Source organism: Thunnus thynnus, chromosome 10 (assembly GCF_963924715.1).
Source record: "Thunnus thynnus chromosome 10, fThuThy2.1, whole genome shotgun sequence".
Classification (NCBI taxonomy): domain Eukaryota; kingdom Metazoa; phylum Chordata; class Actinopteri; order Scombriformes; family Scombridae; genus Thunnus; species Thunnus thynnus.
This window is the reverse complement of record NC_089526.1, coordinates 20,245,693-20,272,823: the sequence shown is the minus strand read 5'-3', so window position 1 is coordinate 20,272,823 and position 27,131 is coordinate 20,245,693. Positions and strand designations below refer to the sequence as shown.

General features: G+C 42.7%; 1 protein-coding gene across 8 annotated transcripts; it reads right to left on the bottom strand.

Annotated features, from left to right (window-relative positions):
• Positions 1 to 1,501: 1,501 nt before the first annotated feature.
• Positions 1,502 to 27,131, bottom strand: phactr4b (phosphatase and actin regulator 4b). Of its 8 annotated transcripts, none has more exons than XM_067601982.1 (16): positions 27,074 to 27,131; positions 19,235 to 19,350; positions 18,538 to 18,582; positions 12,301 to 12,471; positions 11,906 to 11,986; positions 10,413 to 10,940; positions 8,001 to 8,336; positions 6,901 to 7,032; positions 5,328 to 5,856; positions 4,628 to 4,920; positions 4,333 to 4,531; positions 4,080 to 4,135; positions 3,569 to 3,630; positions 3,339 to 3,476; positions 3,128 to 3,204; positions 1,502 to 3,046 (listed from the first exon to the last, which is right to left on the bottom strand). In XM_067601982.1, the coding sequence occupies exons 3-16, from the start codon at positions 18,548 to 18,550 to the stop codon at positions 3,031 to 3,033; spliced, it is 2,631 nt and encodes an 876-aa protein (XP_067458083.1). In that variant the 5' UTR covers positions 18,551 to 18,582; positions 19,235 to 19,350; positions 27,074 to 27,131; the 3' UTR covers positions 1,502 to 3,030. The 8 variants fall into 8 exon arrangements, with proteins under 8 accessions (XP_067458083.1, XP_067458079.1, XP_067458080.1 ...); XM_067601978.1 differs by having other exon boundaries at positions 27,021 to 27,094; XM_067601979.1 differs by lacking the exon at positions 27,074 to 27,131 and adding an exon at positions 26,935 to 27,014.

Below are 27,131 nucleotides of genomic sequence, written 5' to 3'. Positions count from 1 at the left end.
CAATATTTAGTATATTTCATCTCATTCTGTTCAATTTAAAATTTAATGCTGTAGAAGCTCTTCTCACTTAGAATATATTTGAAATATTTTTAATTGTAAATTTCTTTCTTTTTTATTTTATTTATGATTACTTAATTTTATGTATATTTTGACTGTTATGCGCCACAACACCAAAGCAAAGTCCTTGTATATGCAAACCTATTTGACAATAAAAATAATTCTGATTAGCAAAATGTACAAAAGTAAAAGCAATAATAAGCTGCAGAATATCTTCTGTCAGAGTTGAATTACATATTGTTGCACATTATTGGATTATTATTGTTGATGTATTAACATGTAAGTAGCATATTGCTGTACTTTATATCTGTCATATATAATAAGATATTATTATAAAATGCTGTATAACAATGTAATATATTTTATAAGCTCATTTGTTGTATTAAAATCTGCAAATGAATTAACTATAGCTGTCAAATCAATGTAAAGGAGTACAATACTTAATTTCCCTCTGAAATGTTGTGGGATAGAGCTAAAGGAGGGAGAGAAGAGAGTAAAAGGTACCTAAAATGTACCTTAAAAAGTGTACTTAATGACAGTGCTTAGTTACTGGGTTACATTCCATCACTGCAAATCTGTGAACCAGGTGTACAGAAAAGAGTGAGAACACAATTTAAAACACCGGATTGAAATCTGATATTATTCCCAGGATGATTGACAGGCCTTTTGGATGTTTTCACCTTCATATATTACACATATTTTTCTATTGCTTTATGATATTATATTTTATGGGAGATAAAAAAAAATACCAGTTAACTTAGATGTGTTTCACTTTCAATAGGCTACAGTATATGTTAGAGTTAGAGAGTATCGTTCCAGTTTCAGTTCAGTATCTATTCTGAATGGTTTATTTTATTCATGTATATATACGGATCACTATAAACATAACAATCCTGAACTTTTATGTTCAGTTCTGGATGATCTGGTCTCTATAATCTGCACATTCCCCCCAAATCATCAATATTTCATGGATATATTCCTGTGCTTGGATATTTCTATTGTTTGATAAAATTCTCTCCTAAAGGGTGTCTATTCTTGTATATATAATGTTTTTTTTTTTGGTTATTTTTTGCAATCTTCATGTGTATTTTGTCTTGGTATGTAAATTCTTTTTGGTCTTCATTCTGCAGCTGCAACAATGTGTTTTCCTTACTGAAATCATAAAGTATTGTTTCTCTGTATGCAAAATGTATTTCTTTTAACATCTGGGATGTACATTTAGACCACTACAATAAATGTATCCAAGGGCTCCTGGATCCATTTGTAACCAGGTTTAGCTCCTCACAGGGACAAACTGACCCTGCCACCAGGTGTCGCTGGAGCCACGTGTTACCACTTTGGAAGTTCAATTAAAACTCTCCGAACATACAGTATTACCCTCTGTACACAGAAGGTAAGACAGGTCATTGATTGCAGAGTAGTTGCAGAACCATTGCACAGAAGGTTCAAGGAATTGTAAGATTTTTAATTAGATCCAGGTGTGACTATTTACAAATAAAAAGAAAATAACTGTCAGTCCATACAATTCCACATTCAATTAAAAATGAACTTAGTTTTACAGAAAAGGTACACTTTCATATTCCCATTCTTGTAGCATTTAATCATAAACTAATATTCTGTGCTTAAAAAAATAGCAACCTATAATACTTTTATATTTAAAATTTCTTTTCAAATGAAAGGAAGACAAGATATACACAAGCATCAGTTAAACCTATATCAACCTGTACACAGCATAGAGAACCCTGTAAGCTACTGGCCAGACGACAATACAAGATAAAACATTTCTGCAGTTTCAAAAAAGTTCCAGCCAAAATGACTCCCTGTTGACCGTTTTCTGATTTTTTTTTTGATAAATCCCTGATCTACACTCACAGCAACTTACATTTAACTCTTAGTATAGACATTACTAGCATGACCTTATTCAAAATGGCTACAGAAATGCATTGCATGTTTGATTAAAGGGAAGTACAAAAACTCATAAAAAAAAGTATAAATGAAGAGAGATTATCCAGATCCAGTGGCACTGGAATCTGTGTTGGCTCATGCAGTGGATTGCAGAAATCAGTGATATGAAAACCAGTATCCTATATAGTCCTTTAGGCAATGGGTTTGTTGGCACATTTAAAATCACCAACGGCCTCCTTGACCTGCACTTTTTTCCTATATATAGATTCACGCTTAAATGGCCACCTCACATCACAACCATAAATACAGGCAAGCCAAATAATAATAAAAAAGGCTCAAATAAAAGCTGTCACTACTCATGTGATCAAAATTACAATATAAAATATCTTGTGCATTACAGAATATTTTGTAATTAGATCTCTCCAGGTTTCATTCTAAGGTATCACAATAGCAATCTGTACACAATTAATATAAAACACACAATATCCCAGAGATGTCCAGTCCTATAACAGAGTATCCCAGTCTTCATCCTCCAGCCCGCTCTCACTTTTTCCATTTGTCTCTATTATCTATTATTACTGTGTGGAGTATTGTAAGTCATCATCATTATTATTACTATTATTATTGTATGTTATCACATTAACAAGATGAATTAGCTTGTACAGTAAAGAAGGAAAAAAAGGCAACACAGAATGAGGCCGCATTAAAGGTTTTAACTAGTTCCGAATCCCTGAGGGGTACCACATTACAGCAGAGTGAGAGTCAGCCCTGTTAACTGTAGGTCCTCTGCAAACTTCTCCACTTCATTGGCACGTGGTTCCCCCTGTTGTCTGGGAGAAATACTGCATCTGGTGCTCACCCATCACCACCTCAAGTTTAGTGAAAGCAATGTAGTGAGAGGGCGATGGAAGGGAAGCGAGAAGCGTTCTTTGTTTTTGAGTCAATTCCAGGCTTTCCCTGATAAATTGTACAGTACATTCTGGAAACGTGAAAGGACGATCTGTCTGCATAGGGAGCAGCTTCTTGCCACGGAGATGTTAAGTGCTTCATTAAAAGAAGAGGGGGACGCTAAGGCCGATGAAACCTGAAAAGAAACAGGAGAGATCTCATGAGGTGTGATCAGGCACACAAACTCTGTCACATATATCAGCTGATGATGGTATACCTCGTGTAGATTCTGCTCTCTTCATGAACCTCCATTTCAGTGCTCTTATAATCGTTGAGCTCCTTCCGGATGGCTGCCTGGAGGAAACACAACAAAGAGCCTGTCAGTTGAATGCAAATTTAAAAAGGAACCATGTGCTTCATCACGCTTGATGCTAATATTATGTGAAGTTTGTAAAGTGCTTGATGCAGATGACACGCTGAGTGAGCACCTTGTCAGCAGGAGTCAGCTTGGTCCACGGCTTGTCTGCCCTGCGATCATAGTCTTGTGCATCTGTGACTTCCACGTACTCGTGGAATCGCAGGATTTTTCTTGCCTGTAGTTCTGCAACTGTGGGTCTTTGACTCAGCTACGATAAACAGAGATGTTTCATTTCAGTTTAATATTCAGCAAATACATGATTTGATACTTGGATGTCAGTAGCGGATGTCTTGCCCTCACCTTTCTGGTCAGCCGCCGCTTGATCTCTCTGACCTCAGCTTGTCTGTCAGCCTGATTTTTGGCTGAAGCAAGACAGGAAAGAAAAAAAAAACGACAGAGCTTTATTTAGATGCTGCATTAAAGTCTGCTTTGATGTGCAGTGAAGGCAGAGTAAAAGCAGTTTCCAAAATTAGACATCTGTAATACATAATCCATGTTTCAAACTGTCTTTTTAAATCTATATTCTTGCTATTGTTGCGAGAATAAATCATACTTTTTACACACTGTGAAGACCTGTCTTAGGAATATTAAAATGAGGCTTTATTGACAGAAACAAGAGTAATTCATAGACAAAAGCATTAGCTTGAATTACGCTGTGATTTTTTGTTAAAGTCCAGAAATACAAATTAGCTCAAATATGACGGAGCAGTTGACAGAGATCCAAAGCACAATCCCTGTCTTTCAGTTGCAGCATTATTAGATCCAGTGATGGATAAGAAAGGAAATAAGAAAGAAAAGAGTTGATACTAACGCTGAAGGATGTTTCTTTGCTCCAGCTCCTCAGCAGTGGGTCTCTGGCTAAGTCGTCTTATGGGAAAAAAAGAAAAAAAAGAGTAGCACTATTTTTACACAGTTTCATCCCTTTGTCATTCAGGCAATAAGTAGGACAAAGATCTAAGAACTGATCTCCTGATTTCATCAGGAAATGCACATTCACTCTTGTCAGTTTAAAGGACACCAATGGAATATGCACATACAGTAAGTGTGATGATGTCAGTCTTTACCTTGTGAGCGCTGTGCCGATCTGTGTGCGGATGGCCTCCCACTGCTCCCTGCTCTGCCAGGTGAGGCCGGTCTGTCCTGGAGGCTGGTCATCTCTGGTGCTCCTCTCCTGGGTAAACCTGTCCCGGTCTGGGGCATAGGGACGGTTGCTCAGCTTCAGAGCCAGGGTGTCCTTCCTCTTGACCCTGCTGGCCAGAGCACCTGGATGAAAGCCAAGCAGAGAGATGTGGTCAGGTGTGAAGGAGAGAAAACGTTCTGTAGGGCTTTAGAAGAAAATCTTAAAACGTTGATGCTTACTAGGTGGGGGCTCATCCTCCTCATCCTCGTCAGAGTCTTCATCTTTATACAGCACAGGACCGTCTGAGTCGCTGTCCTCCCCATGCATGTCATGCTCTCCCTCCTCATCTTCTTCCTCCTCCTCTTCCTCTTCCTCACTGCTGTTTCCCCCCGGGATGACGCAAACACCGGCGTCGCCGACCAAGCACCTGCGACTCCGCGGCTCAAGTTCTGGCTGGGGGATCTCCCCGTCGTACTCCTCCTCTTCCTCGTCATCCTCCTCCTCCTCCTCTTCTGAGTAGTCGTCCTCAGATCTAAAGGGGAAGAAAAAAAAATCGTCGCTGAAAAAACAGACTGGACGTTTCATATATATTTAACCAAATTAACAAAACTATGCTTCCAAATGTTAACATTGCCTACTTTATATTCTAATCAGGATCCATATCCCACCTGTACACTTTTAGCTATACCCGACTGTATCACGATGATCAAGGGGAGATTTGCTCCAGCTCCCTTTGAGATCCTGTTCAAAGTGAGCAATTCTGGCAAAATGTACAAAGACTCTGCTCAAGATATTATTAGATTTCATGTCTTTTCATACTGCAGAAAGCTTTAAAATATTTCTGCAGCTCTCCTCTTTCTCATGTGACCTTGTTTTGTGGATTTTGCTCATCTTGGAATGACTGTTTTACCAAAGTGCTTCATGTACGGAGGAACTCACAGTTTTAGTGGTTGGATGCTGACGGGCAGAGGGCGACCTCGATCTCCTTGGTACTCCGGAGGGGTTTCAAAAAGCAGAGTGTGCGCACGCTGTGACCCGTCTGGGTGTGGCTGAGCCGGGCCGGGACTGGACAGAGCTCGTTGGATCATGATATGGAGCGGGACAGGAGCTGGGCGCTGCGGGGACTCGGTGGGGCTTGGGGGATCGAACAGCATGGGGATAGGTTGGGGGAGCGGGTGAGGGTAGGAGTGCTGATGGTGAAGGTGGTGGGTGTGTATGTGTTGGCGGGGCGGAGAAGGCGGTATGTGTGTTGGCAAGGGTGGGGAGGGAGGAGGGGGAGGCAGCTGAAAGGACACGGACAGGCTGCTCTGGTCCTCCAGAGAAAGCGGTGAAGGGTTGATGGGATGGCTCGAAGCAGACGAGTCCTCTGTGTTGCGTTTGGTGACGGGGGTGGTCCTCTTCGGAGGCATCGGTGGAGAAGGCTTGGCTGGAACAAGGCTGGCACCCCCCGTGGCTTGGTTGAGGTCTCCTGCAAATGGAAACACAGTTAATAACATCTGATCATGAAGCAAAACAAGTAGCTTAGACCTGTAAGTAAGAAGCCAGCGAGTGTCACCGCTTTACATCTATATCTAGTTTGCCGCTGTGACATGAGCGCACATGCATCAACTCTACATGTATGATGTACCCGACATGACAGAATACACATATACAGATATAAATACTGGGATTACATGTCTGACTGAGCGTGAATGCATACATACAGCCAGTCAGGTCACATGACTGTGTCAACATGAATGCACACGCTTTGCCAGTGTGCCACATGTGCCCCAGGTCACAGAGACGAAGAAGATACATACAGCCTGCATGCTTTAAGCAGCCAGACTCTGAACCTTGCAATCGAAATCTTTTAAGTGCAAAACTCTCACTTCTGATAATTTCCATGCATATTTTGCTATATGATTCGTAATAATGTGTAGAATAGCTTCAAAGCCACATCGGTGTTAAAAGCCATAGCCGTGCTACTGAGGCAGAAGAGATCAGTGCTGCCAGACTTGAAACATGCAGGAGACTGAGCTGGATAAAATCTTCCTCTCTAAATTAAGTCAATGTTAGAACCCTTTCTCCACTCCATACATCCCTCCATTCATCTCCACCCATCCATCCCAGTTGAGCAGAAGCTGAGTAGATTAGCACTATAAAATCCACTTGATGCATTGCAGGCCACAGATGAAACCTGCTGAAGGCTCCTCCTCATTCACATGCCAAAGGAGAGAGTACTGAGTTAACGGCTCCACTTGCACAGAAGTCATCTCTCATATACACAAAAGCACCCGGCACACTGATTATCAGCTCGCTATGTGCATGCAGCTCTTATATACCACATTCAAAGAGAAGCAATCAAGGCCCATCAACAAGTTAAAGGCATTGGGGAGAAAATGTGTTGGTAGCTAGAAAGGACGTGGCACGATGAAGAACGCAGACTCTGAAAGGGGAGGAGGGAGGGGAGTGGGGGTGGCATTCCAGACACGGGTACCCTGGCCACAGAGACACCCAGAGGGCATCTTTTTACCTGAGCGCAGGCCTCCGGCCCGCCGGCACAGGTAGACAGGCAGGGACAGGTAGACATCATAGTCGCACTCTCGCTTCCAGCAGGACCAGTAGAGAGGAAGCTGTGCGTTCTCTCCCCCCTGCAGGGCGGAGACTAACAGGGAGGAGACGGAGGCCTTCAGCTAGTGTTTTAGTGAATGCAGGTACATGGCTGTGCTGTATATGTGAGTGCGTTATGAGGGACGGATGTTTGTTATTCTGTCACTCTTTTTAAAAAATGTCTTGATTACTAATGGTTACCCTTCTTAAAATGTTAATGTTTAGTGACTTTGACTGCAGTAAACTGTCAACAGTATCAACAGTTTGTTTATTCTTGTGTTTATTCTATAATTAGGTTTCTGGCTGGCCTACTCTTGATAAGTCTAAATTTTGTGAAGCAGAAAATGTTGGTAATTTCTTAGTTTCCAAGTGAGCTGAATAGAATTCTATTTCTAGCAGCCACTAGCTATAACCAACATAGCTTCAAGTGACAACAAATTCACCTCACACCTTATCATAACTGAGAAAAAAAACTGCATATTTCAATCACTGCAGACACAGACAGCATGACAAGAAATGCACACATTTGTAAGGTACCACAATCATCAGATCTGTTGATAAGACAAAAAAGAATCAAAGTAGACAGCCTTGCCTGACTGGGAATTAAGGCGAGATCCCACATGAGACAAACCCACAGTTAACGACAACCACTGTGCAAGCAAGCGGCTCACAGCCACAAGAGTCCCCGTTATCTTCCGAGTGTAAAATGCCGGAGAAAAGTTGCTGCTAAAATAGTCCAGGCGTAATAAGTAATTAGCTTGGGAAAAGCTGCTCAAGCTGTTCAGATAACATCATTACCAGGATGCTGGTGCGAGTTGTGTGTGAAGACTTCTCTTTGCCATTAGTTGTGCACTGACTCATAAATGTACATATTGTATTCGCTAGTGGGAAAACTACATGCTAACTGAGCAGACATCTGAGTGTTCATAGTGCATATTTGTGACTTGATGCAGGCTGCACGAGATCGTGTCGATGCCCTCCACCGCCTGTTAACAGAAGCAACCATGACTATGCACAGCTTACCCAGCATGGCGGCGTTGCCCCTGTTCACCGGCTTGGGCGGGGGCAGAGGGGGCTGCTTGGTGGCCTGAGAGGTGGAGGTCGGGACTGCAGATGAGGACTGCTGCGTGGACGCGCCCGCTGAGGAGATGGACCGAACAGGTTTAGACGCCGCGGCCGAGGGAGATGAGTACTGGGTGGTGGGGTGGTTGGATGGGGTGCGAGGCGGACCCTCGTTGACAGGTTCAGGGGTGGAGCTCATCAGCCATTTTGGAGGCATGACAGACTGTTTAGGAGGCAGAGGTTCTCGCAGGGTATCCCGCAGGGCTTCTAGGTCAGGGACAAAATGGCTGTCTGACTCTGAAAATAAAGCAGTATGGGAAGATGTTACATAATAAAAGTTGAGAGGATAGGTGAACGATTTTTCAAGTCTGTCTTAAAACAACAGTCAGGCGCCCATACGAACACTGAAACAGGTTTTCTCGCTGTAATCATTCTTCCTTTTCACACTGGAGATCCCTTTCAAATGTGCTTACAATGTAAGTGATGGGCGACAAAATCCACAGTCCTCGCTTTATCTGCAGCTAATAAGAAGCTTCAGATGTCTGAGTTAGTCAAATAAAGTGGATATCTTCCACAGTTACAGTCTTTTTAGTAAAATATTTCCTCTTTGTGTCTCGACAGACATTTGACAGCATTTTTACTGTTCAGCTACAGTGGAAGGATCGTAACAAAAAAGGGAATTTGGCACTAAAAAGACTAGTAACTTCTTCAAAAAAAACTTTCAAATACATTTTTGTATGAAAGGAGGGCTGTGGATTTCACAACCCCCCCCCCCCCATCACTTACATTGAATGTGCATTATGAAAGGATCTCTTAATGATCAGTGTGAACAGGAGGAATGATTACAGAGAGAAAAACATGTGTCAATGATCATTTGGGCACCTGACTACTCCACCCAAATAACTTCACTACAGTACTGCATTCAACTTAGATTACGTAGATCACCTGATTTTTGATTTGACCAAAAATTTTTATTTTTGTATCAGTGTCCAGCTGTGGTGCACACACAACGTTCTACATGACAGGCATTTATGAAGTCAACTTCTATTTCTTCATTATTGAAGCTCATTTTAAAATACCTCTCCTACATGGCTATGAATGTTTCAGTTCAGGGATTCAGCAGCGTGCCATTTTCTGCTGCTTCACCACTCGAAGCGCTCTCTGTGATAGCACTTGTTTGAGAATTGCATTATCTAGGGATCAGCTGTGAAGATAAACAGAGTAGGCGGCTGCAATTACCACCAAAAACCCACCTCCCTCCGCCCACCCCCATAGCACCCCCGAGCAGCCCCAACGCCACTGCTGCTGCTGCTGCTCCCACGCCATTCCTCAAAGCCGCAGCTCTGAAGTTCAGGGTTATTTATTTACAGACAAGCCTTTATCACTGTGATGTCATACAAGCAAAAAGGAAATAAACCAGAAGAAAGGAGGAAGTGTGCATGAAGAACAAAGAGGAAAGAGAGAGAGAGAAAAAAAAGGAGGACAGAAAGCAGGAGATCTGATAAAGATAGAAAGAGAGTGGGAGAGGAGAGAAAAGCAGCATCGGAGAGAAAAAAAAAAGGAAAATACAAGGTGAGCTGGAGAAAAGAGCTGAAGCAGGGACACATGAACAAAAGTGAGAGAAAATATCTGTTGACCTGTAAATCTGTCGATAGCTGACAGACAGAATTTTCGTTATTCTGCCTTTTCTCTGTTTATTGTTTCCAGTTGTTACTCCTAATATTTTCTTTCTATTCAGTACCATGCATTATCATCTCTATTCTTTTAAATTCTCTTTTTCTAACATGCGGATCATCTAGGTTACCTCTCATCTCACTGACATACTTTTGTACACAGGTAAAGGAGCAGGAGAAAATGTAGGTGGTCTATGTGTCAGATAAGTGATAACTGGACAAATGAGATCTAAAAACGGCACCAAACACCATTATTTTTCTGAGTGTAATGTTTCAAGTAAAATCAATTAGCTGTGTCTCTTCACCAATTATCACTGAGCTGACAGCGTTAGCGTTAAAAGGGCAATAATGGGTATAGTGATTGTGCCACATTAATTAGGAGAGGAGAAGAGAGGACAAGCTATTCCCTCATGTTCCTGAATAAGAAGCGTAGCTGGAGCAGGGCTCCTGGGAGCCGACAGGGGCCTGTCTATATCTGGGAGGACCGCACATAAGCAGGGAAGTGACAGCAAGAGGGAGGGCAGGAAAATACGCTACCATCCTTAAACATGCATGAAGGAGGTCAAGGTGTAGAACATATCTTTGGCTTTCTTGCAGCGACAGCAGGTATGGTGTTATTTCGCCTTTTTCAAAATGAGTGGAAAAAATGGTGGAAGGCAGGAGGGGGAAAAAAAAAATACACAAACTGGAAGTGACTCACCTCTGCAGGCTCTACCTTCTTCGGCAGATGCATGTCGAGGTAGCGTCGGCTTCCAGTCCGCTTCCGCAGGCCGACGACTCCTGCCGTCCTCAGACGGGGCCTTCTGCAGCCCAGGCTTCCTCTGCCCGTCCTCAGGGTGAAGCCGGCCCCCGCGTCTGCCCTCGTCCATCTGGCTGTGAATCTGGCCGTGCCAGACCATGTTAGGCTTCCACTCTCCCTCCACATGCGCACGTGGCCCCATCCCTCCCCCTCCTCTCCGCACGTCTTCGTGTAGTCCGGTGCCCCTGGAGCCCAGAGCACCTCGGCGGTCTCCGTCAGAGGGAGATCGGCCCCTACGGTCGTCTGGCTGGGTAAGCCAGGCCGGGTTCATCCTAAAGTCCGACTCTAAGGGGAGTTTGCCCTGGTTGCAAGGGCTCCTTCCACTACTGACCACTCCTCCTCCTCCTCCTCCAACCCCAGCGCTAACAGGCAGAGTGTGGCCATTCTTTACGTAGGGCTGCTTCAGGTTTTGTGTCTCTGCATCTGCGTCTGTCAAAGTTAGACAAAAGATCATGAATCCTCAGTAAACACACATAAAATTGAGAACATTATTCTGAGTCATCAAGAGTCAGCGAGTGCACCAGAAGAAAATTAGATACTACATGTCTACTCAATCAAAATTGTTCAGAATGGCTTGATGTTGTAGAATATTAATGTGATTTCAATGAATCCATTAGTCAGTGAAGTCCATTCATCCATTAGTTGTTCAACAGAAATTTTTTTTAGGTCATTTATCAAGCAAAACTGACAAATAATGGTTCTTGCTTCCTAAATGTAAGGATTCGCTGCTTTTCTCTAGTTTGTATCATAGTAAATGACAAACATTGTGATAATAAACTGTTAGTCTGACAGATAAAGCGATTCGAAGCCGTCACCTTGGCCTCTTTGATATTGTGATAGGCATAAACTGACAAACTAACAGAAAAAAATCATCAATCAACAGATTAATTGATACTGACAATAATCATGAGTTGCAGCCATTTTACGTGACAGTAAAAAAAAAAAAAAAAAAGGAACGTGCCCTTAATCCACACCCTGTAGACAGAATGTGTGTTTGTTGGTGTGATGAAGGAGCAGCTGTAGGTTTAATAAATGGGCTTCTGCAACAGCGGGGCCAGCATAGCGCTTTCACACACACCCCTCTCAAAGCTATTTCGCTGCAGGGCACAATTCGTTCCACTTTTCCTCAGCTCTAGAGAGTGGCATGCCATTTTAAACAGACATTACATTACTTTGAAAAACAGCAAGGTGAAAGTAAATTTGCCTTTTTTAAAAAAAAATAAATAAAAAAACCTGTCTCAGACACCTGCTGGATGAGATGACAGTGTTCCTGCCATGATGTAGTGATGACTTCACTGTACTGTCTGTGTGGGTGTGATAGCCTCAGGGCCGCTACTGTCAGATACGGACACCGCTGTGCAGAGAGATCAGATGAATCACAAAAACACTCTTACCGTTGTCCGGGACCTCCTTCAGCACTCCCTGCTCTATAAGCTCCTGCCGTGTACGCCGCGTCGACATCTTTCTCTCCAGCTCTGCCGTCAACACAAAAATATAAGCTTTCTTAAGTTTTCCTTCTCAAGATCTCTGTGAAGAAGTGCATGACCTCATGCTCCACAATTCAAAAGATGCAAGTTTAGAGATCCTCCATCGACAGGATATTATGTTAGCCGCTTATTGTCTTTGCTTTAGGTGGACTGCGGAGCCAAAGGGGCCTGTTACATTTGGGCACGCATTGAGGAATTTCGATGAAAGCTGAATGTAACTGATACGACCGGTGAAAAAGGAGGAGGGAGGGGGGTGGGGGGGTGGACTCACGCTACAAACACAATGAGTTCACAGCACAAACCTTCTGAAGTTTGATTGAACTTGTCGCTGCTTTTCTTCTTCCGCCACTTCCACGGCTTGAAGATCTTGCCAAGGGTAGAGAACTTGCCCTTGCGTTTTGGGGGAGGGGTGCTGTCCCCCGTGCTGCCGCCCTCTCCCGCCATTGTGCTGTGGTGCTGCTCAGCTTCATCATCTAAAATAAAAAGCAGTCATTTATAATAGAAATGAAACAGCATTTACAAGATTTGTGCGGCTGAAAACAAGACACGGGAGCACAAAGAGTTTAGATCCATCAGCGGTCACAATATTCTGATAGTGGAGCCTTCTTCTAACTGAGCTCATCTGCTGCCTTTGGAAAGAGGGCCCTGCTCATTACGGCTGTTATTATCTTTAGCTGTTACTTCGCGGGGACTGAGTGTGCTTTGGCAGGGTGATGCTGAGAGCTCATTGACTCCTCCACATATCCACAGTTAACAGGAGAGGTCTGACGCTGGCGTTCAGCCAGGATTTCTCACTGTCAAGTGCTCACATTCCTTGGCTGGATGGAGACTAGTGCCTTATCAGCCTTTTAGCCCTCACTGCCTCTATAGAAAAGAGAGGCACACACATGGATGAGGTCAAATAGCAGCAGAAAAAAAACCCCCAAAACTGTCAGTCATGATACATACGTACAGCTAACAATCAAGAAGTAAAACCTTTTAAAGAACACTTATCTGTGAGATGCCATTAAGGCTTGAAGTACTCTATTAAATGGCATTCTGCAGTCATGGTTATATATTCTGGGTTTTGTGATTGACAGGCCAACTGACAGGGCGCTGAGCTCGGAGAGAGTTTCAAACACTGGCTCTCTCAATGCTGCAGCTGCTGTATTCAGCAGACATAATATTTACCAGTGGAGAGAGAATAGGGTCCGATTTAAAACATCCAGGCCCATGCACACACAGGATGTCTTGGCGACAATGATGCCTCGCAGTCTGATTCCCATAACAATACGCTCTCACAATACTGATCTGGCTTACTTAGCAGACTAATAAAGAACGCAGGAGCATAACAACAACAATAATATCATTCCTTGGAGGAAATTGACTCTTTGTTTGAAACTCATAGCAGGGAAGCCAGGGTTAGGTACAGACCAGCACCCCTGGAGCTGGCAGGGATTCAGTATCTTGCTAAGGGACATTTTAGCGCGGTGGATGGTTGCTGACACAGGATTCAAACCCATTTCTGCAGCTGAAGGACAGACTCTTTAACCGCTATTCCACATGGCCACACAAATGTTGCTGGCGGGGTAAAATTTGAACTGAGTGCTTACATTGTCATTAGAAGACTGACTGTCTTGTAAAACCTCTGAAATCAATTTGTGCACTACTTCCAATTTAAAAAAATATCCTGTAAAGCCTTTTAAAAACATGATTCTACCTGGAAGAGGGGTGTTAAGTGTCCAGCTTCCATGGTGGCGGGACTTGAAACAGCATGCCATGGAGAGGCAGGGAGCATCCGGCAACCCCAGATTCAACTGTGCTGTATGTATCCCAACAGTCGAACTACTGATAAAGAAAATGCCACAACAGCTAGAGGCAGAAAGCTGTCAGAAACTACAGCACAGAGGGTCCGGGTTCAAGGGACATGTCCGCACCATGGAAATCCAGCTTATATTGGCGAGGTAGAAATCTGAGGATTAAGACCAGTTGCCATAACATCCAGATTAAACATTGCTTAAGGCAGCTTCCCTGTGATCCAGAACTGAGGTTCTCACACAGCAGACTGCTCTGTCAGAGGAGCCTCTGACACAGTGGCTCAGCTGAAGCCAGTGAAGCAGGATAAGGGCTGGCGGTGCCAGGCCTGCACACTCCAAAGCACTGCAGAGATGACGATTGCAAAAGGACTCAGCCAATGCAGCAGGCATCCGTTTGAAATAGATGACTGACCAAATCCTTAGAAGACTTGTACGTTAGCCAGTGTTGCCTGATTATAATGTGTTAATCCTCCGACACAAAGAAAAAAATCCAAAAATGTGACAAAAAAGAAAAGTACGTCCAACTCAGTAATCACATTGAAGAGAACTGTGGATCCACTCAAAATTATTCTTCACATATACACAGAAAAATCTCCAACATGTCATTGTTTCAGCTGTAGTGAGAAGAGGTCCGGTGTGTGTAGGCACTACAGCTGTGTGTGACTGTGGGACTGGGAATGGGAGTAAAGGGTAAAAAAAGAGCTACAAAGAGAGAAAAAGTACAGGCGTTATGGGGTGGGGTGGGAGGGGGGCAGCCTGGAAACACAGGGAGGAAACGGCACTCCACCCTGATTCTGTGACTGAGAACAAAGACAACCTCTTCCCCTCACACTCAATAACACAGTCCACTGTACGGCTCAGATGGAAACGCAGTGCTGCAAGGTACAATCCAGTGAAACTAATTAACATTCTGACCGTTATAACATTCAAAATTGCCTCTGATATAAAACACATCTCCATTCAGAAGAAGACCAGAACCAGAATACTAGCAGCCATCCAGTAATCAGGAGCTCTGCCAAGATAAGGCATACCAGTCAGGAAACATGTGGGTGTGTGACTCTGTGTTCGTGTGTGTGTGTGTGTGTGTGTGTGTGTGTGTGTGTGACGTACCCCTATCCTGAAGCCACTCCTACCACTCTCAAACATCTACCAGTGAGGACTGATTTTCCTCTAACCTCATGATTCAATGAGTCATGGCAGCTTTGGTCAGGTGAGCGTGTGGTTAAAGGAGATTGTTGTTTTAAAGGACCCCGGCTTTTAGCCAATCTGCTGGCCAAGCCATCCTGATCACTTACATAAGAAACCTGCTGCCACTGGGCGCAACGGTTGGGAAATACCTCAAATCTCATAATAACCCCTAACCCTTGCCAGGGCAGATTATGAAATTTAATCTACTTTTTTGACAGCGCAAAGAGGTTATAATCAGTGCGACTGCTTCTTGTGGAATCTTGTGTGCTCTAAAATCGTCAATAGCGTCGGTATAAATACTACTAACTGTTTAATCCTACAAATTCAGTACTTGCATTTGAAGTATGAAGTATGTTTACACTATGTGATATGAAAAACTGCAATAATCAAAGGGGAAAATATTGGAATGGATCCAAAATTATATCAAGTCTCCTCCAGTCAGCTACAATTCATATTTCAAATAATCCCTTTTTAAAAATGTATTTTCAATATCTACTTTAACTGAGCAAATATAAGTTCTATACACTGTAACATGTGAAAGTAAGTGCGCAACAGATGCGTGAGTGTGTAAAAACACAGCTGAGATTCTTCCACGTGACCCCAGTGATTTAACATTCCTTATGGTGGTGAAAGTGAAGGGGGAGCAGAGAGAGAGAGAGAGAGAGAGAGAGAGAGCAGCTCTTTGTTTTAATTTAATTGGAAAAACTACAAACTAATGTCACGCTATATGTGTTACAGTGGCGAACTACAGAACTTTGTACATTACACAAAGAGTGTGTGAGTGAGTCCAGAAACTCACCGCCATTGTTGTGTTTTTGTGGGTCCTGCGCTGGGGTCTCCACACGAAGACTCTGTCCCATGATCCAGCCCCTGAGGGGCCTCTACCTGTCCTGCACCCAGAAATGTGCACACTAAACTGGACAGACAAGCAGCTGCACCTGCCTTCGCCCCTCTTTGACAAAGTCCCCTGGTCTCCTCTGTCTCAGGTCTTTTCTTCCTCTCTGCATTTCTCTTGTCTACCCTTCCTCTATGCCTTTCAGTTCAGTCCTTCCCCCGGCCCTCCCTCTTTCAATCTCCTTAAGACCTTCCCTCCTCTCCAGGAGCTGGACTCCCTCTCTCTCCCTCTTGCTCACTGACCCTCCCTCCTTGGCTCATAGCACAGGTCAGCATTCACTCAAAAGATGCCTACCATTCCTGGGAGAAAGATGAGTTATGTTTTCAATTTTGTGCTGCGGTTTGTGGCGTGAGGCATGCTTCCAATAATGTATGTAATGTATTGTATGTGGTGCAACGTGTCTCGAGAGAACAAAGGACTTACATGATTCTTAACATTGTGATCATGGAAAATAAAAAGATTTAACCCCCCTTAAGAAAAAAGCTAGACTTAGGGAGATATTTGTTTTGTGGACATAAAATGTGTTCCAAGTTCTGCGGTCCAGCACACCCATGTCAGTATTTATTTTCCTTCCTAGAGCCGAGATGACAATGAGAACAGCAGAAAGAGAGACCGATAGTATGTATATGAGCTGTTTCATTAGTAATACACCTTAATTGACAAGCAAAAACCATTAGTTTGGATGTGAAGGATGAAGGGATAAGACACTGGAGTGATTTCAATCAGTGCCCTCAATCAGTGACTTTTTGTGGGAGCTGTGTAAAGGTCAAGTGTGTCTGGGTTGCCGCTCAATATCAACATTTGAACATGAACAACAGACATGGATTCAAGCTGCTATTACAGCTGCTATTGTGTGTGATGTCAGTGAACTTGTTAAAAAGGAGGAATGAAGCATCGTGAGTCGACCTGACAAATAGGAAGATGTGTTAATCAGACATAAGCTGTCAGTTCTATATACAGTATGCCCCCAAACGTTATGCTACTACTATTGCTGTTCAGAACTAGCAGAGGGTGTTTATCATGCTGATCACCTCTCTTAATGCCTCCAGACACCATTTTATGCACATCTCCAAGTCTCCTATCACAGTTTTAAAAGTCTCAGAGGCATTAGCATGACTTTAAAACATGTTTGCCAAGGAGAGTTGCCCTGTTTGGGACATGAATATAGAGAGGCAGAGCGAGAAAGAAAGAGAGAGACCACATTCTCTAAACTAGGAGAAAAGAAGGAGTGTGGACTGGACCCCCTGAATTAGTGCTTTGATTCCTTTTGAGGTTTGAGTGTCTTCAGAAAACCTTGTCCGACTGCGCCTCTGAGGAATCCAGACCATTGAGCTGTGTCATTATGCCTGGATAGATCCGAGTTTTCTGAGCGTTTGGCTGCATCTCGGCTGTTTCTAAAGATGGAGAGCTAGTGTGTTCGACAGCGTTCCTTTTCTCTCCCTGTGCCCCACATACAGCCTCCACACCGGGCCGGCTTCCAGAGAGAGCCGAGCCAATCCGCATGAGCCCAGAACCTGTTGGCCTGACCTGGATAACAGACTGGGCCAGGCCACTTCAGCAAGCAGGCAGACTGAGGCAGGTACGCACATACGCGCACAGCACATACACAGTCGAACATGTGGTATGGAATGTGCCATATGGACGGTGCCTCATTCATGATACATTTTTTTTTCAAATGTCTAAATATATGCTTCATATTTTTATATAAAGGCAGGGTTTTAACTGCTTATATAAACAGAGGGTTTTTTTGATTGCCCGAAAAGCAAAGAGAACATAATTCACAAGGGAGTCACTGCAGCCAGCCAAGAAATAATCTAAAACATAACCCTTGAAAAAACAAAAATCGTTGTTGTTACACTTCGGTTTCTGCATGAATTAAACAAATGAGATGTGTTAGCTTGCTTTTTGTCCCCATTTCCAGTCTATGCCAAGCTGATTTTTTCCTCTAATGCAAATCCAACACTTTTACAACAAACCTGTAGATGTCTTTTTACAGTAAAACTCCTCAAATTAAACCAATTATGCGTGGAGTTTATTGTGAAATTGCCACAGGAAGTGATTGTCATTAGGGGAAGGATTAGCGTAGGTACATCAGAACAACTTCAACTGCTTTTGTTATGTTAAGTTTTTACAAAAGGGAACCGGGTAAGTGAACAGCAGCAGGTGAGGGAGGGTGAAACAAAAATCAGCAGTAGGTTGCACATCATCAAGGCGAGCACTTCCTTTTCCTGTGCAGCAGATCGTTTTACAAGAGAAGGAAGGGTCGGAGTCGCCGTGAGTGTGTGAAAGCGGTTACCACTGGGGGACAAACACAGCTAATCTAAATACACAGCAACTCATATTCTTTAAGTCTAACTTTAAAAGACAGAACGTAACAAAAACAATGATGCAACTGATATTAAGCGAATTGTCTCCTCTGCAACACACTGTACCACTGTAGACTTATGTACACCAGAGAAAACCCCTGAAAGGCCAAGATTTGGGAGGACAAACTGATCCTCAATCAGGCTGTGAGGTTGAGGAGATCTATGGCTGTATTCCTGAGTGGCTCATAAAACGTCCAGAGACTAGACAGGCCTCATAAACACAGTGGATCTACAGCTCTCTCCACAGCATTAACACTGCACTTAACAAACCACAACGAGCGATTTGGTACTCACCACGATTTTCCATTACAGAGTTTGAGGCACACCAATCAACGGTTCCTGAAAAACAACATTTTGAGCATCAACACCAGTTTAAGAGCTGAACCGAGACACTTTCAGTTAAATCAAGTGTCGTAAAAGTAGTAACTCAGTTTGTTTTCAAACTTTGTTGCAAGTGATTCTCCAACACTGTGGTGTAGGATTTATGAGATATTTAATCTGAAATGTTTTCATTTTAATTCCTTTAACGCCCAAATGAATCTTTCGAGTATAAAAGTATCTGAAGCATCTAACTCTAATTGATAAAGGGAAAGATAAAGATAACCCAATAATTCTTCACAGCTTTTAAGCCAAATTAAAAAGTAAAACCATATGTCAGTTCTCTGAATGAAACACATATTAATCATTATTTATAGATACGTTTTTATTATTTTAACAATTAGTTAGTTTTTAAAATGTGATACCATTGTTTTGGATGCATGAAATATTTTTACCATCTACTATACATATAATATTGCAGCTGAAATGCTTTTCTTTTATTGGACAGTTAATAGTCTGATTCAGCCTTTATTTTCTGGTAATTAGGCTCTCTTTTAATTTTAATACATAACACTTTTATAATTTTAGGATGTGTGTGACATTGTACTCCTTAGAAATGACCTTTGCCTCATTAATCGTGAATATGTGTAAATATAAAAAGGTGATAACATACACAGTAGAAAGTCATTGGTGGGGTGGGGGTGGTAGAGGTCCTCAGCAGCAGTACAGCAGTATTTTTCTCAGGTCTCCAGCATGCTGAAGATGGCAGCTCCACCCATCTTACCCCCTCTGATAAAGAAAAGCAAAGCAGATTACATCATAGTTAGTCATGAACAGAAAGTATGGCTCAGAGGGAGTGAACAGGGGATCCATGGAGTCCCAAAAATATAAAAAGGTATCTACTGCAGAGACCAACATATTCACACCAGAGTGTCTGGACCTGGAGTCGATTGCACCAGCTGTTCAAACGTAGCCTAGTTATAATGTAAGACTTTGATTCATGGAGATTTACACATCACTAAATTAAACTGGTTGCACCGCACCAGTTATTACGTAGAGTTTAGTTGTTAAATAAATGAAATATTTACACCTTCTAACTGCCAGGTGGAACTGTTTCTGTAACGTTAGCTTGCTAATATCTGACCCATTTAGAGTTAGACTGAAGAGTAAAAGAGGTAATATGGAGTATGGTCAACATATCTGACCTGACACTTTAAATTTCTTGGGAAAAACACACTAAACCTAAATTAACAAAATTTTATGCCAATAATATTAGCCTAAATTACAAAATAACAATGGTTAGCTTAGCATAATCTGATATTTCTCTCTCACTATAAACTGTGTGAATACTACTAATTCTAAAACACACATATTTCTCCAGGTATGCAGATAGAAATAATACAAAATCATAAAATACGTCTATTTTATCTTTTGGCCCCTAAAACTGTAAATTTTGAAAGTTACGGCTGGTGATGCTACAGTGACTTCCTATTTACATAGTTGGTTGCTTCTCATTGGACAGTGCTACAGATGTTTCCTAGAAACCAATTTACACATTAAGCTACTCAGTGTTTACTAGATAAGACCTTTCTTAAGTTTAGCCAAACTAGCATGTTGTCAATAAGAATTTAGGAAGAAATGTATGCACAAACTTAGTGGTGGTTTTACGAACAGCTGGTGCACGCCAGTCCTGGGGAGTAAGACCCCATTTACACCTTGCATAAAGTGTGATATGCAACTCATGTGGATAAAATAAAATGCAAAGTGTAAAAAGGTCTGAAAGTCTACAGCATCAAGATGTCACCATTTAGTAGCTTCATGTAGAAGATGCAATGAATCCCTGCCTATCATGTAGCACATAGCTGCCATTTACAAAAGACACAGATTTGTTGTGCTTAAGGGCCAACACCAGATACATTTTTAGTCCAGTCAAGAGTCACACACTACCTGAACCTGTAGCACTGTGTATACAGTAAGTGTCACAGTCAGAAAGACAATATGAAACCTCAGGAACCAACAAGTTTAGAGTTGCTAACTTGTGCTGTAACTGTATTTTTTTCAACATAGGGCAGACCAAAAAAGATGTGTGGGTGAAAAGACAGAGTAACAAACCTGTATGTATTTGAATGACTCTGCAGTAGGACATAGAGAGAAGCAGGGTAAACAACAAAGGAGTCAAAGCATAAAAGCTCAGTGTGTAAAAGCGGAAGATGGACTACACCACGCACTCTTCTACTCCTGTCTACTAAAAAAAAAAAGACGACGGTGCTACACTGATCCTCAAACATGGATGACTGAAGTGTGAGGAACCTGTATCTGTAATGTCATGCTGCTGGTAGCGTTAAAGTCTTGTGGGAGAGTGGTTTCCTGGCAGACGCACAGACTTTCAGTTCCAACTGGGCATTGTTCAAACGATTCAGGTATAACAAGTCAAAACACTCATCAAAATACTTGAAAAATTTAATTAAACACTTGTGTTGGCCAAGTACATCACTTCATCACTGCAGACTAATCCTTTTACGTACCTGAAGTGGGTGATTTATGTGTAATAAAAATATTTTTCTTTGAATTATTTTAGTCACTAACTAGGCTGCCAAAGCAAACGCCTGACAGAGAGCGTTTATTAATTTGAGAAATAGAAAATAAATTCATGGGAAAGGACGCTAATGTGATATTAAAAAGGCAGCTAAGCCATTGATACACCAGAAAAGATGTGGTCTCCTTTGACAAATATTATCCTACTGATCCCAGGACTGTACAATTATAGCTGATAATGCACACCCAGCTAAGCTTTGTGGGAGGCAGCCTACAGTATTTGTGCTTCTCTGCATTTTTTTGTGAATCCTCCTTTTGTTTTAAGGTCTATCTTTGTGCTTTCAAATTGTAACCCATGACAATACAGGATTTACCATCACAACGGCCTTCGTTTCTACAGCTGTTTTATGCGACTGGAATCAATCCCAGATTAAAAAAGGCATATGTTTCACATGCAGAATTTAAATTAAATGTCACAAGCAGTCGGAACATAGAGTCAAAAGACAGGGCAGACGGGCAGAGAGCAGCAGAGCGGGGGGGAGGGGGTGGGGGAACAGAGTCGACTGTGATTTGACTCACTTTGGAGAGGGGATAGAGCTTGGCATCACCAGACAGAGGCTGTTAGGAGCAACATTCCCAGGACATCTGCTAAACTGGAGGAAAACCCGCGAAACTGAGTGAGGTTTGCTTTCCTGCACCTACTGGACCTGTTGCACGTGCCTATTTGTCGAGAATGGAAAATATCAGCATCTGCTCTTGTCAAGTTGAAGAGAAAAGAGGATCGGGCATGAATGACGGGTAGCACTGAAATACGAGACAGGACGGAAACACAATAAAAACTGGTGAATGAAGTATTTATAGTAGAGATGTGCCGATACCGATATCAGATATCGGTTTGATATTGACTCAAATTGCTGGATCAGTTATCAGTGACAATGGGCCGATCTGGTATTGGATACCGTTATTTGAATAAATAGCGATTCAGTAAATTCATATCTATATATTTATTTGTTACATTTTGTTTTACAAAGTTAGGACAGCAATGTTTAAGTCAAGTCTGATTTTGCCTTTCACATAAAAGAATGATGTCAGTCTCTTCACCACAGTGAGGTATACGGCTTATTAATTAAACACTGGTATCAGATTGATACTCGGTATCAGCTGATACCAAAAGCCCAGGTATCGGTATCTGTATCGCGACTGAAAGTCGGGCTGAACCCATTAGTCAATTAATCAGTTAATCGACAAAAAAAAAAAAAATCACCTGGCAAAAGGTTTGACGAATAATTAATCATTTAAGTGAATTTATAAAGCAGAAATACCACACGTTTGCTGTTCCAGATGTTCAAAATGTTAGGATTTGCTGTTTTTCTGTGTTTTTCATCATTATAAACGTATTATCTAAGCAATTAGAAGTCATCACTGTGGGCTCTGGGGAACTGTCACGTGCATTTTACATTGTTTTCTGACATTTTATAGACTAAATTATTAATCACTACTATACTTCACTGCTACACACACTGCCAACAAATTGTCCATTCTTTGCAATGAAATAGCTGCAATACTATGAAGCCTTATGAAACATTGGGGCAGTTGAAAAAAGCAACAACCAAAAACCAAATAATGTGAGAAAAAATGTTTATAACCATCACTGAAAAAAAAAGTGCGTATGACCCAAACCCCAACCCAAAAGAAGGCCACAAAATTCCTTCAGTTCGTCTCTCAACATTACTGATGAATTTCATTACACAGTATTCCTTCTAGTGGGTCTAATGGACCTCCATATCGTCTTACATTTCAGGGAATTGCATGTCTAACCAAATTGCAGCGGCCCTGTCTAGCGGGCTAACATCATTTTCACTGAACAGTCAGATAAGAGAAAAAGCCCCTTTAGACTCTGCAATGGTATCCAGGCTGATGCCAGAGGAGATACTGCTGACAAGATTATTAATGTAATAGATGATCAATGTCCTACCATGAAGTAAAGCTTTATCTTACCAAAGCAAGTACAGTGTTGTAATACAGGCATCAGGCATACAAACTCTGCAACAGCACTACCTATTATAACAGCATTATGTATTTTGCCCTTCTTCTCTGTTCCTCTTCCAAGCCAATTTACTGGCAAGGTCAAAGGTAAACTTCTCCATCAAAAGAAGAAGCTTGAGTAACAACTCCAGGACATCAAACGGGCTTCAAAACACTATTTCGACTATTGCCTAAAACCACTTAAAAAGGGCTTTAAAAGTGTTGTAGTTTTGGTAGTTGAGCCATACAAACAGACTGGAGGAGAACCCTAACACCACTGAGAGGAGGCAGATGTATCTGTGGTCGAAGATGAAATTTTTTACACTCCCGCCCAGTGCCGCAGCCTTGGCTGGATGACTCAAAATAATCGAGCTGAGTGGGGAGTGTTTCTCTCTCCATCCTGGGAAAGAGAAAATATCTTTGGTGCCTGAAAGTAAGAGCGGATTTGAGGCATTGAGGGTGTAGAAATACAAAACACAGAAGAATTATTCCACCATTTCAGCCAAAGCCTCATATGTTATGTATGCATTACACTTGCATGCGTCGCTGCATGTCAACTACAACATAAGACGATCTGGCTGGAGCGGATACATTCCAAGATCAAATATTGCACTGTTTCACTTGCTGTTTCTGTCACGCTCACAGCCAGTCTCAGAATGTGCCCATAAAAAAAAAAAAAAAAAGGGGATGTTGATGGCCTAGTTCCCTCTTGAGTTGTTAACCCTCTCCCTGCTCTCTGCCATACACAACACATCAATTTGAACGCGACGACTCTGTCCAAACTCAGCAGGACCTCTGTCAGTCTTCTCCGCCACGAAGGAAGCTTTTGACAGCCGTCTCTGTGCGAGCAGACGAGTGATGACACTTCACGGGAAGACAGATCGAAAAAGACATGACGCACACAAGCAATTAGTGATATAAACACCCAGTTACAGCTTCAGTACTCTGACAGATGAGTAAATAAATGAGTCACAAGTTACTTCTCAACCTCATCAATCACTGCTATAACCTTGTCTAAAACCTCATACAATCAGCTACGTTGCCTTGAAAATTCACATTAACAGCCCACATCCTTTGCGATGGATGACACCAGCCGGACTGTGTCCTGGTCCCAGCCTCCATCCCACAAACACACTCACCAGGAATAGGAGCGCCAGTCAGGTATGTGAAAGTAGCCGTTACACAGTGCCTAGAAGTCCCGACTGTATAATCTTCTGTGGAGCGCACACACCCTCACTGGCGCACTCTACTTGCGCTGATTCAATTTCGATGGGAGCGGAAGCGGCAGCAGCTGGCTGGGTTGTGCCATCTTTAAATAGCAGTTGGCTCCTCACTCCAGGGCTCGGGTTTTGGGCACAAAAGCCGCCAAGTCAGAGGAGGAAAGGGACCTCTGTCTAAAACAAACCTCCAAAAGGAATAACACTCTTACAAACAAAAATGGTGAATAACTGATTCAGTACCAGTAGATCCTGAGTCAGGTAGACTGAGCTGAAGAATACTTACAGGCCTGCTCAAAGAAAGGTATCAATGATCAATTTGTGGATCCGCTGTATGGAGAGCAGACCTGAAGTCTGTCTCTGCTTGGTCCTTATTGCAGTGTGTATCCGAGCCGCACTGTTTCCGCACCCTTCTCCGAAGAAAGGATGGACGAGGGTGTCTGTTCCCAATCCGGGCCGGGTGAGCGTCATCACCGAGCCTGCCCCAGAAAAGCATCGTTCACCACAGGGACTGGTGGCCCACTTTTACAAGGAGCCCAAAAACGCTCCTCGCCTTTGCTAAACTTTTCTTCCTGAGTGTCCCTCCACCTGTGTGAGGACTGCACTGCAGGAGAGGAGTGTTACTTACCACCATAAATCACTATACTGAAGATAACTGTTCATATTGTACACAATAATGCTCACTTTTCATTCAGTATCTCCAGCTTGAAGCCAGGCTTTCCACCTCTGCTCCCTGCCAGTGGCTGCTCTCTGAAAGAGGGTGGGGGTGGAGGAAAGACATTTAGCTGAGAGCTACAGAGGAATCTCAGATCAGTCTCATCTGTGGCCTAACCGAATCAATCAGCCTCAGCTGACAGCTTACCCATCGTGGTTGCCTCTTAATGGCCCATTAAAGAAGGGGACTTCCAGTAGGAAGTGGAAGAGCAACAACATAAGCCATGAGGCAGCATTTTCTCAGAAGAGCAAATTAGTGAGTAGCTCCTCACTAAAAGCAGAGGAAATGCACATTACTGTATGAGAGGAGATGCAGGTTCAAGAAGACGAGGACGATAGAAGTCTACCTGAGCCAGTTGTACTAGTTACACATGCTTTAATGCAAATTCCCCTTAGAATAAATACGATTAAAATTAAATAAGATGTAGGCAATACATCAATAATTATGAACACATGCACACTTCTAATGCCTGTTGCAAACACTCTTTTACAGAAAAAGCTTCCATCAGTTGACTTTTTAAACAGGAAGTGTGTCAGTCTACTCTTTAATTGACACAATTGACCTGTAATCAGAAGAAATTGCTGTATGTTGCCTATGGCAACCAATATCTAGTAGTGTCCTTGAAAAACAATCACTCTCCTTGGCTGATACACACGAATAAATATAATATAAACAGACGAAAAAATACACTGTGCTGGGCTACCACGTCCCAACTTACACTTTAATATCAGACTGAAGCAAGGGCAATCTTCGCCGTGCAGATGAACGGGCGAGTGTATCACGTCTTCCATCTTTGCCCTAACAATCCATGTCCTAATTAGATGTAAATGTAGCGCTGATTTCTAATTGAAGATTGTATATTGGTTAACCCGCTTGCGTCCAAAATTACCTGACAGGTCGACTCGGTCTATCGCGTGAAAAGCATCAAATCAAACAGCTGTAAGTCCCGGGAGCAGCAGAGAAGAGCCAAGTGAAGGCTCTCAGCATCGACCTGCCTCTCTCTCTTTCTCTCTCTCCGCCAGCGGACTCAAGATGCTGATGAGTGAATGGGAGACCAGTCAAGTCAGCCTCAGTATACACAGCGACTTCCGGCCAGACCTTTCAATATTACAGTTGTGCCCATAAGTGCATTTTGCAACGTTTTGTACAGAATAACACAGTTTTAACGGAATATGCACGGTGGAATTGGAAATATTGGTGTTGCTTACATTTGTTTTGCCAAATTGTGTTTTTTTTTCCACATACAGGTATTGCATACAGGCCCTAAAGCGGATATCCGTTTGTCAACATCTCTAATTTTTTAATTGCTAATTTAGAGAAGTGGGCTTAGTTTTTTTTTTCATTTAAGTCTTTTGCAATCCTGCGTCTCAGAAATGAAGTTCAGAGTGCTTTAAGTTAGAAACGGATCAGTCTGGTGCAAGCAGCGTGGAGACAAGATCCTCCTGCAGAGAAACGTTTCACAGGGCTACAAATGTGTTTTTTTCCCGCAATATGACGCGTAATAATGGAAAAAACCGACATACGGACCTTTAAGGAGCGTCCCACTGACACAGTCATCAACACACACCATCTACATCCAGGAGATCACACGCATCCTTTGTTGTGCATGGACGCCTGAGCAGAGCATCAGTGGGAAAATGGAGTTTAAGGTGGTGAAGCAGCAGCATGGGAGAAAGGGAGCACAAAAACACGTACGGTGATACTCCTGGATTTGCAGGAAAACCGGTGTGTTTACACGCAACAGCGCGGTATAAACGCGCAGTTTCACTCGTGATATCGGCTTGGTTTGTATCGGCCAAGTTGGAGCGCAACTTATTGTCTGAGGAGAAATCTTCCCTCCAATCTCAGTCAGTGCGGTTCATGCGCTCCCCCAGCACCTACCTCTCTCCTGACTCACCCTCCTCCGCCTCCTCCTTTTGAAATTAGCTACAGGCGATTTAAAAATAGCAGCCTGGTCATTTCCTCACCTCACACTTTCCCCCTCTTCCAGAGCCCCGGTCCAAACATTTTACGCACTTACCGGAAACCATCCCGAGCTGGGCATCTCGGTACCGGTAGTTCTCTGTGGAAGCTGCAGC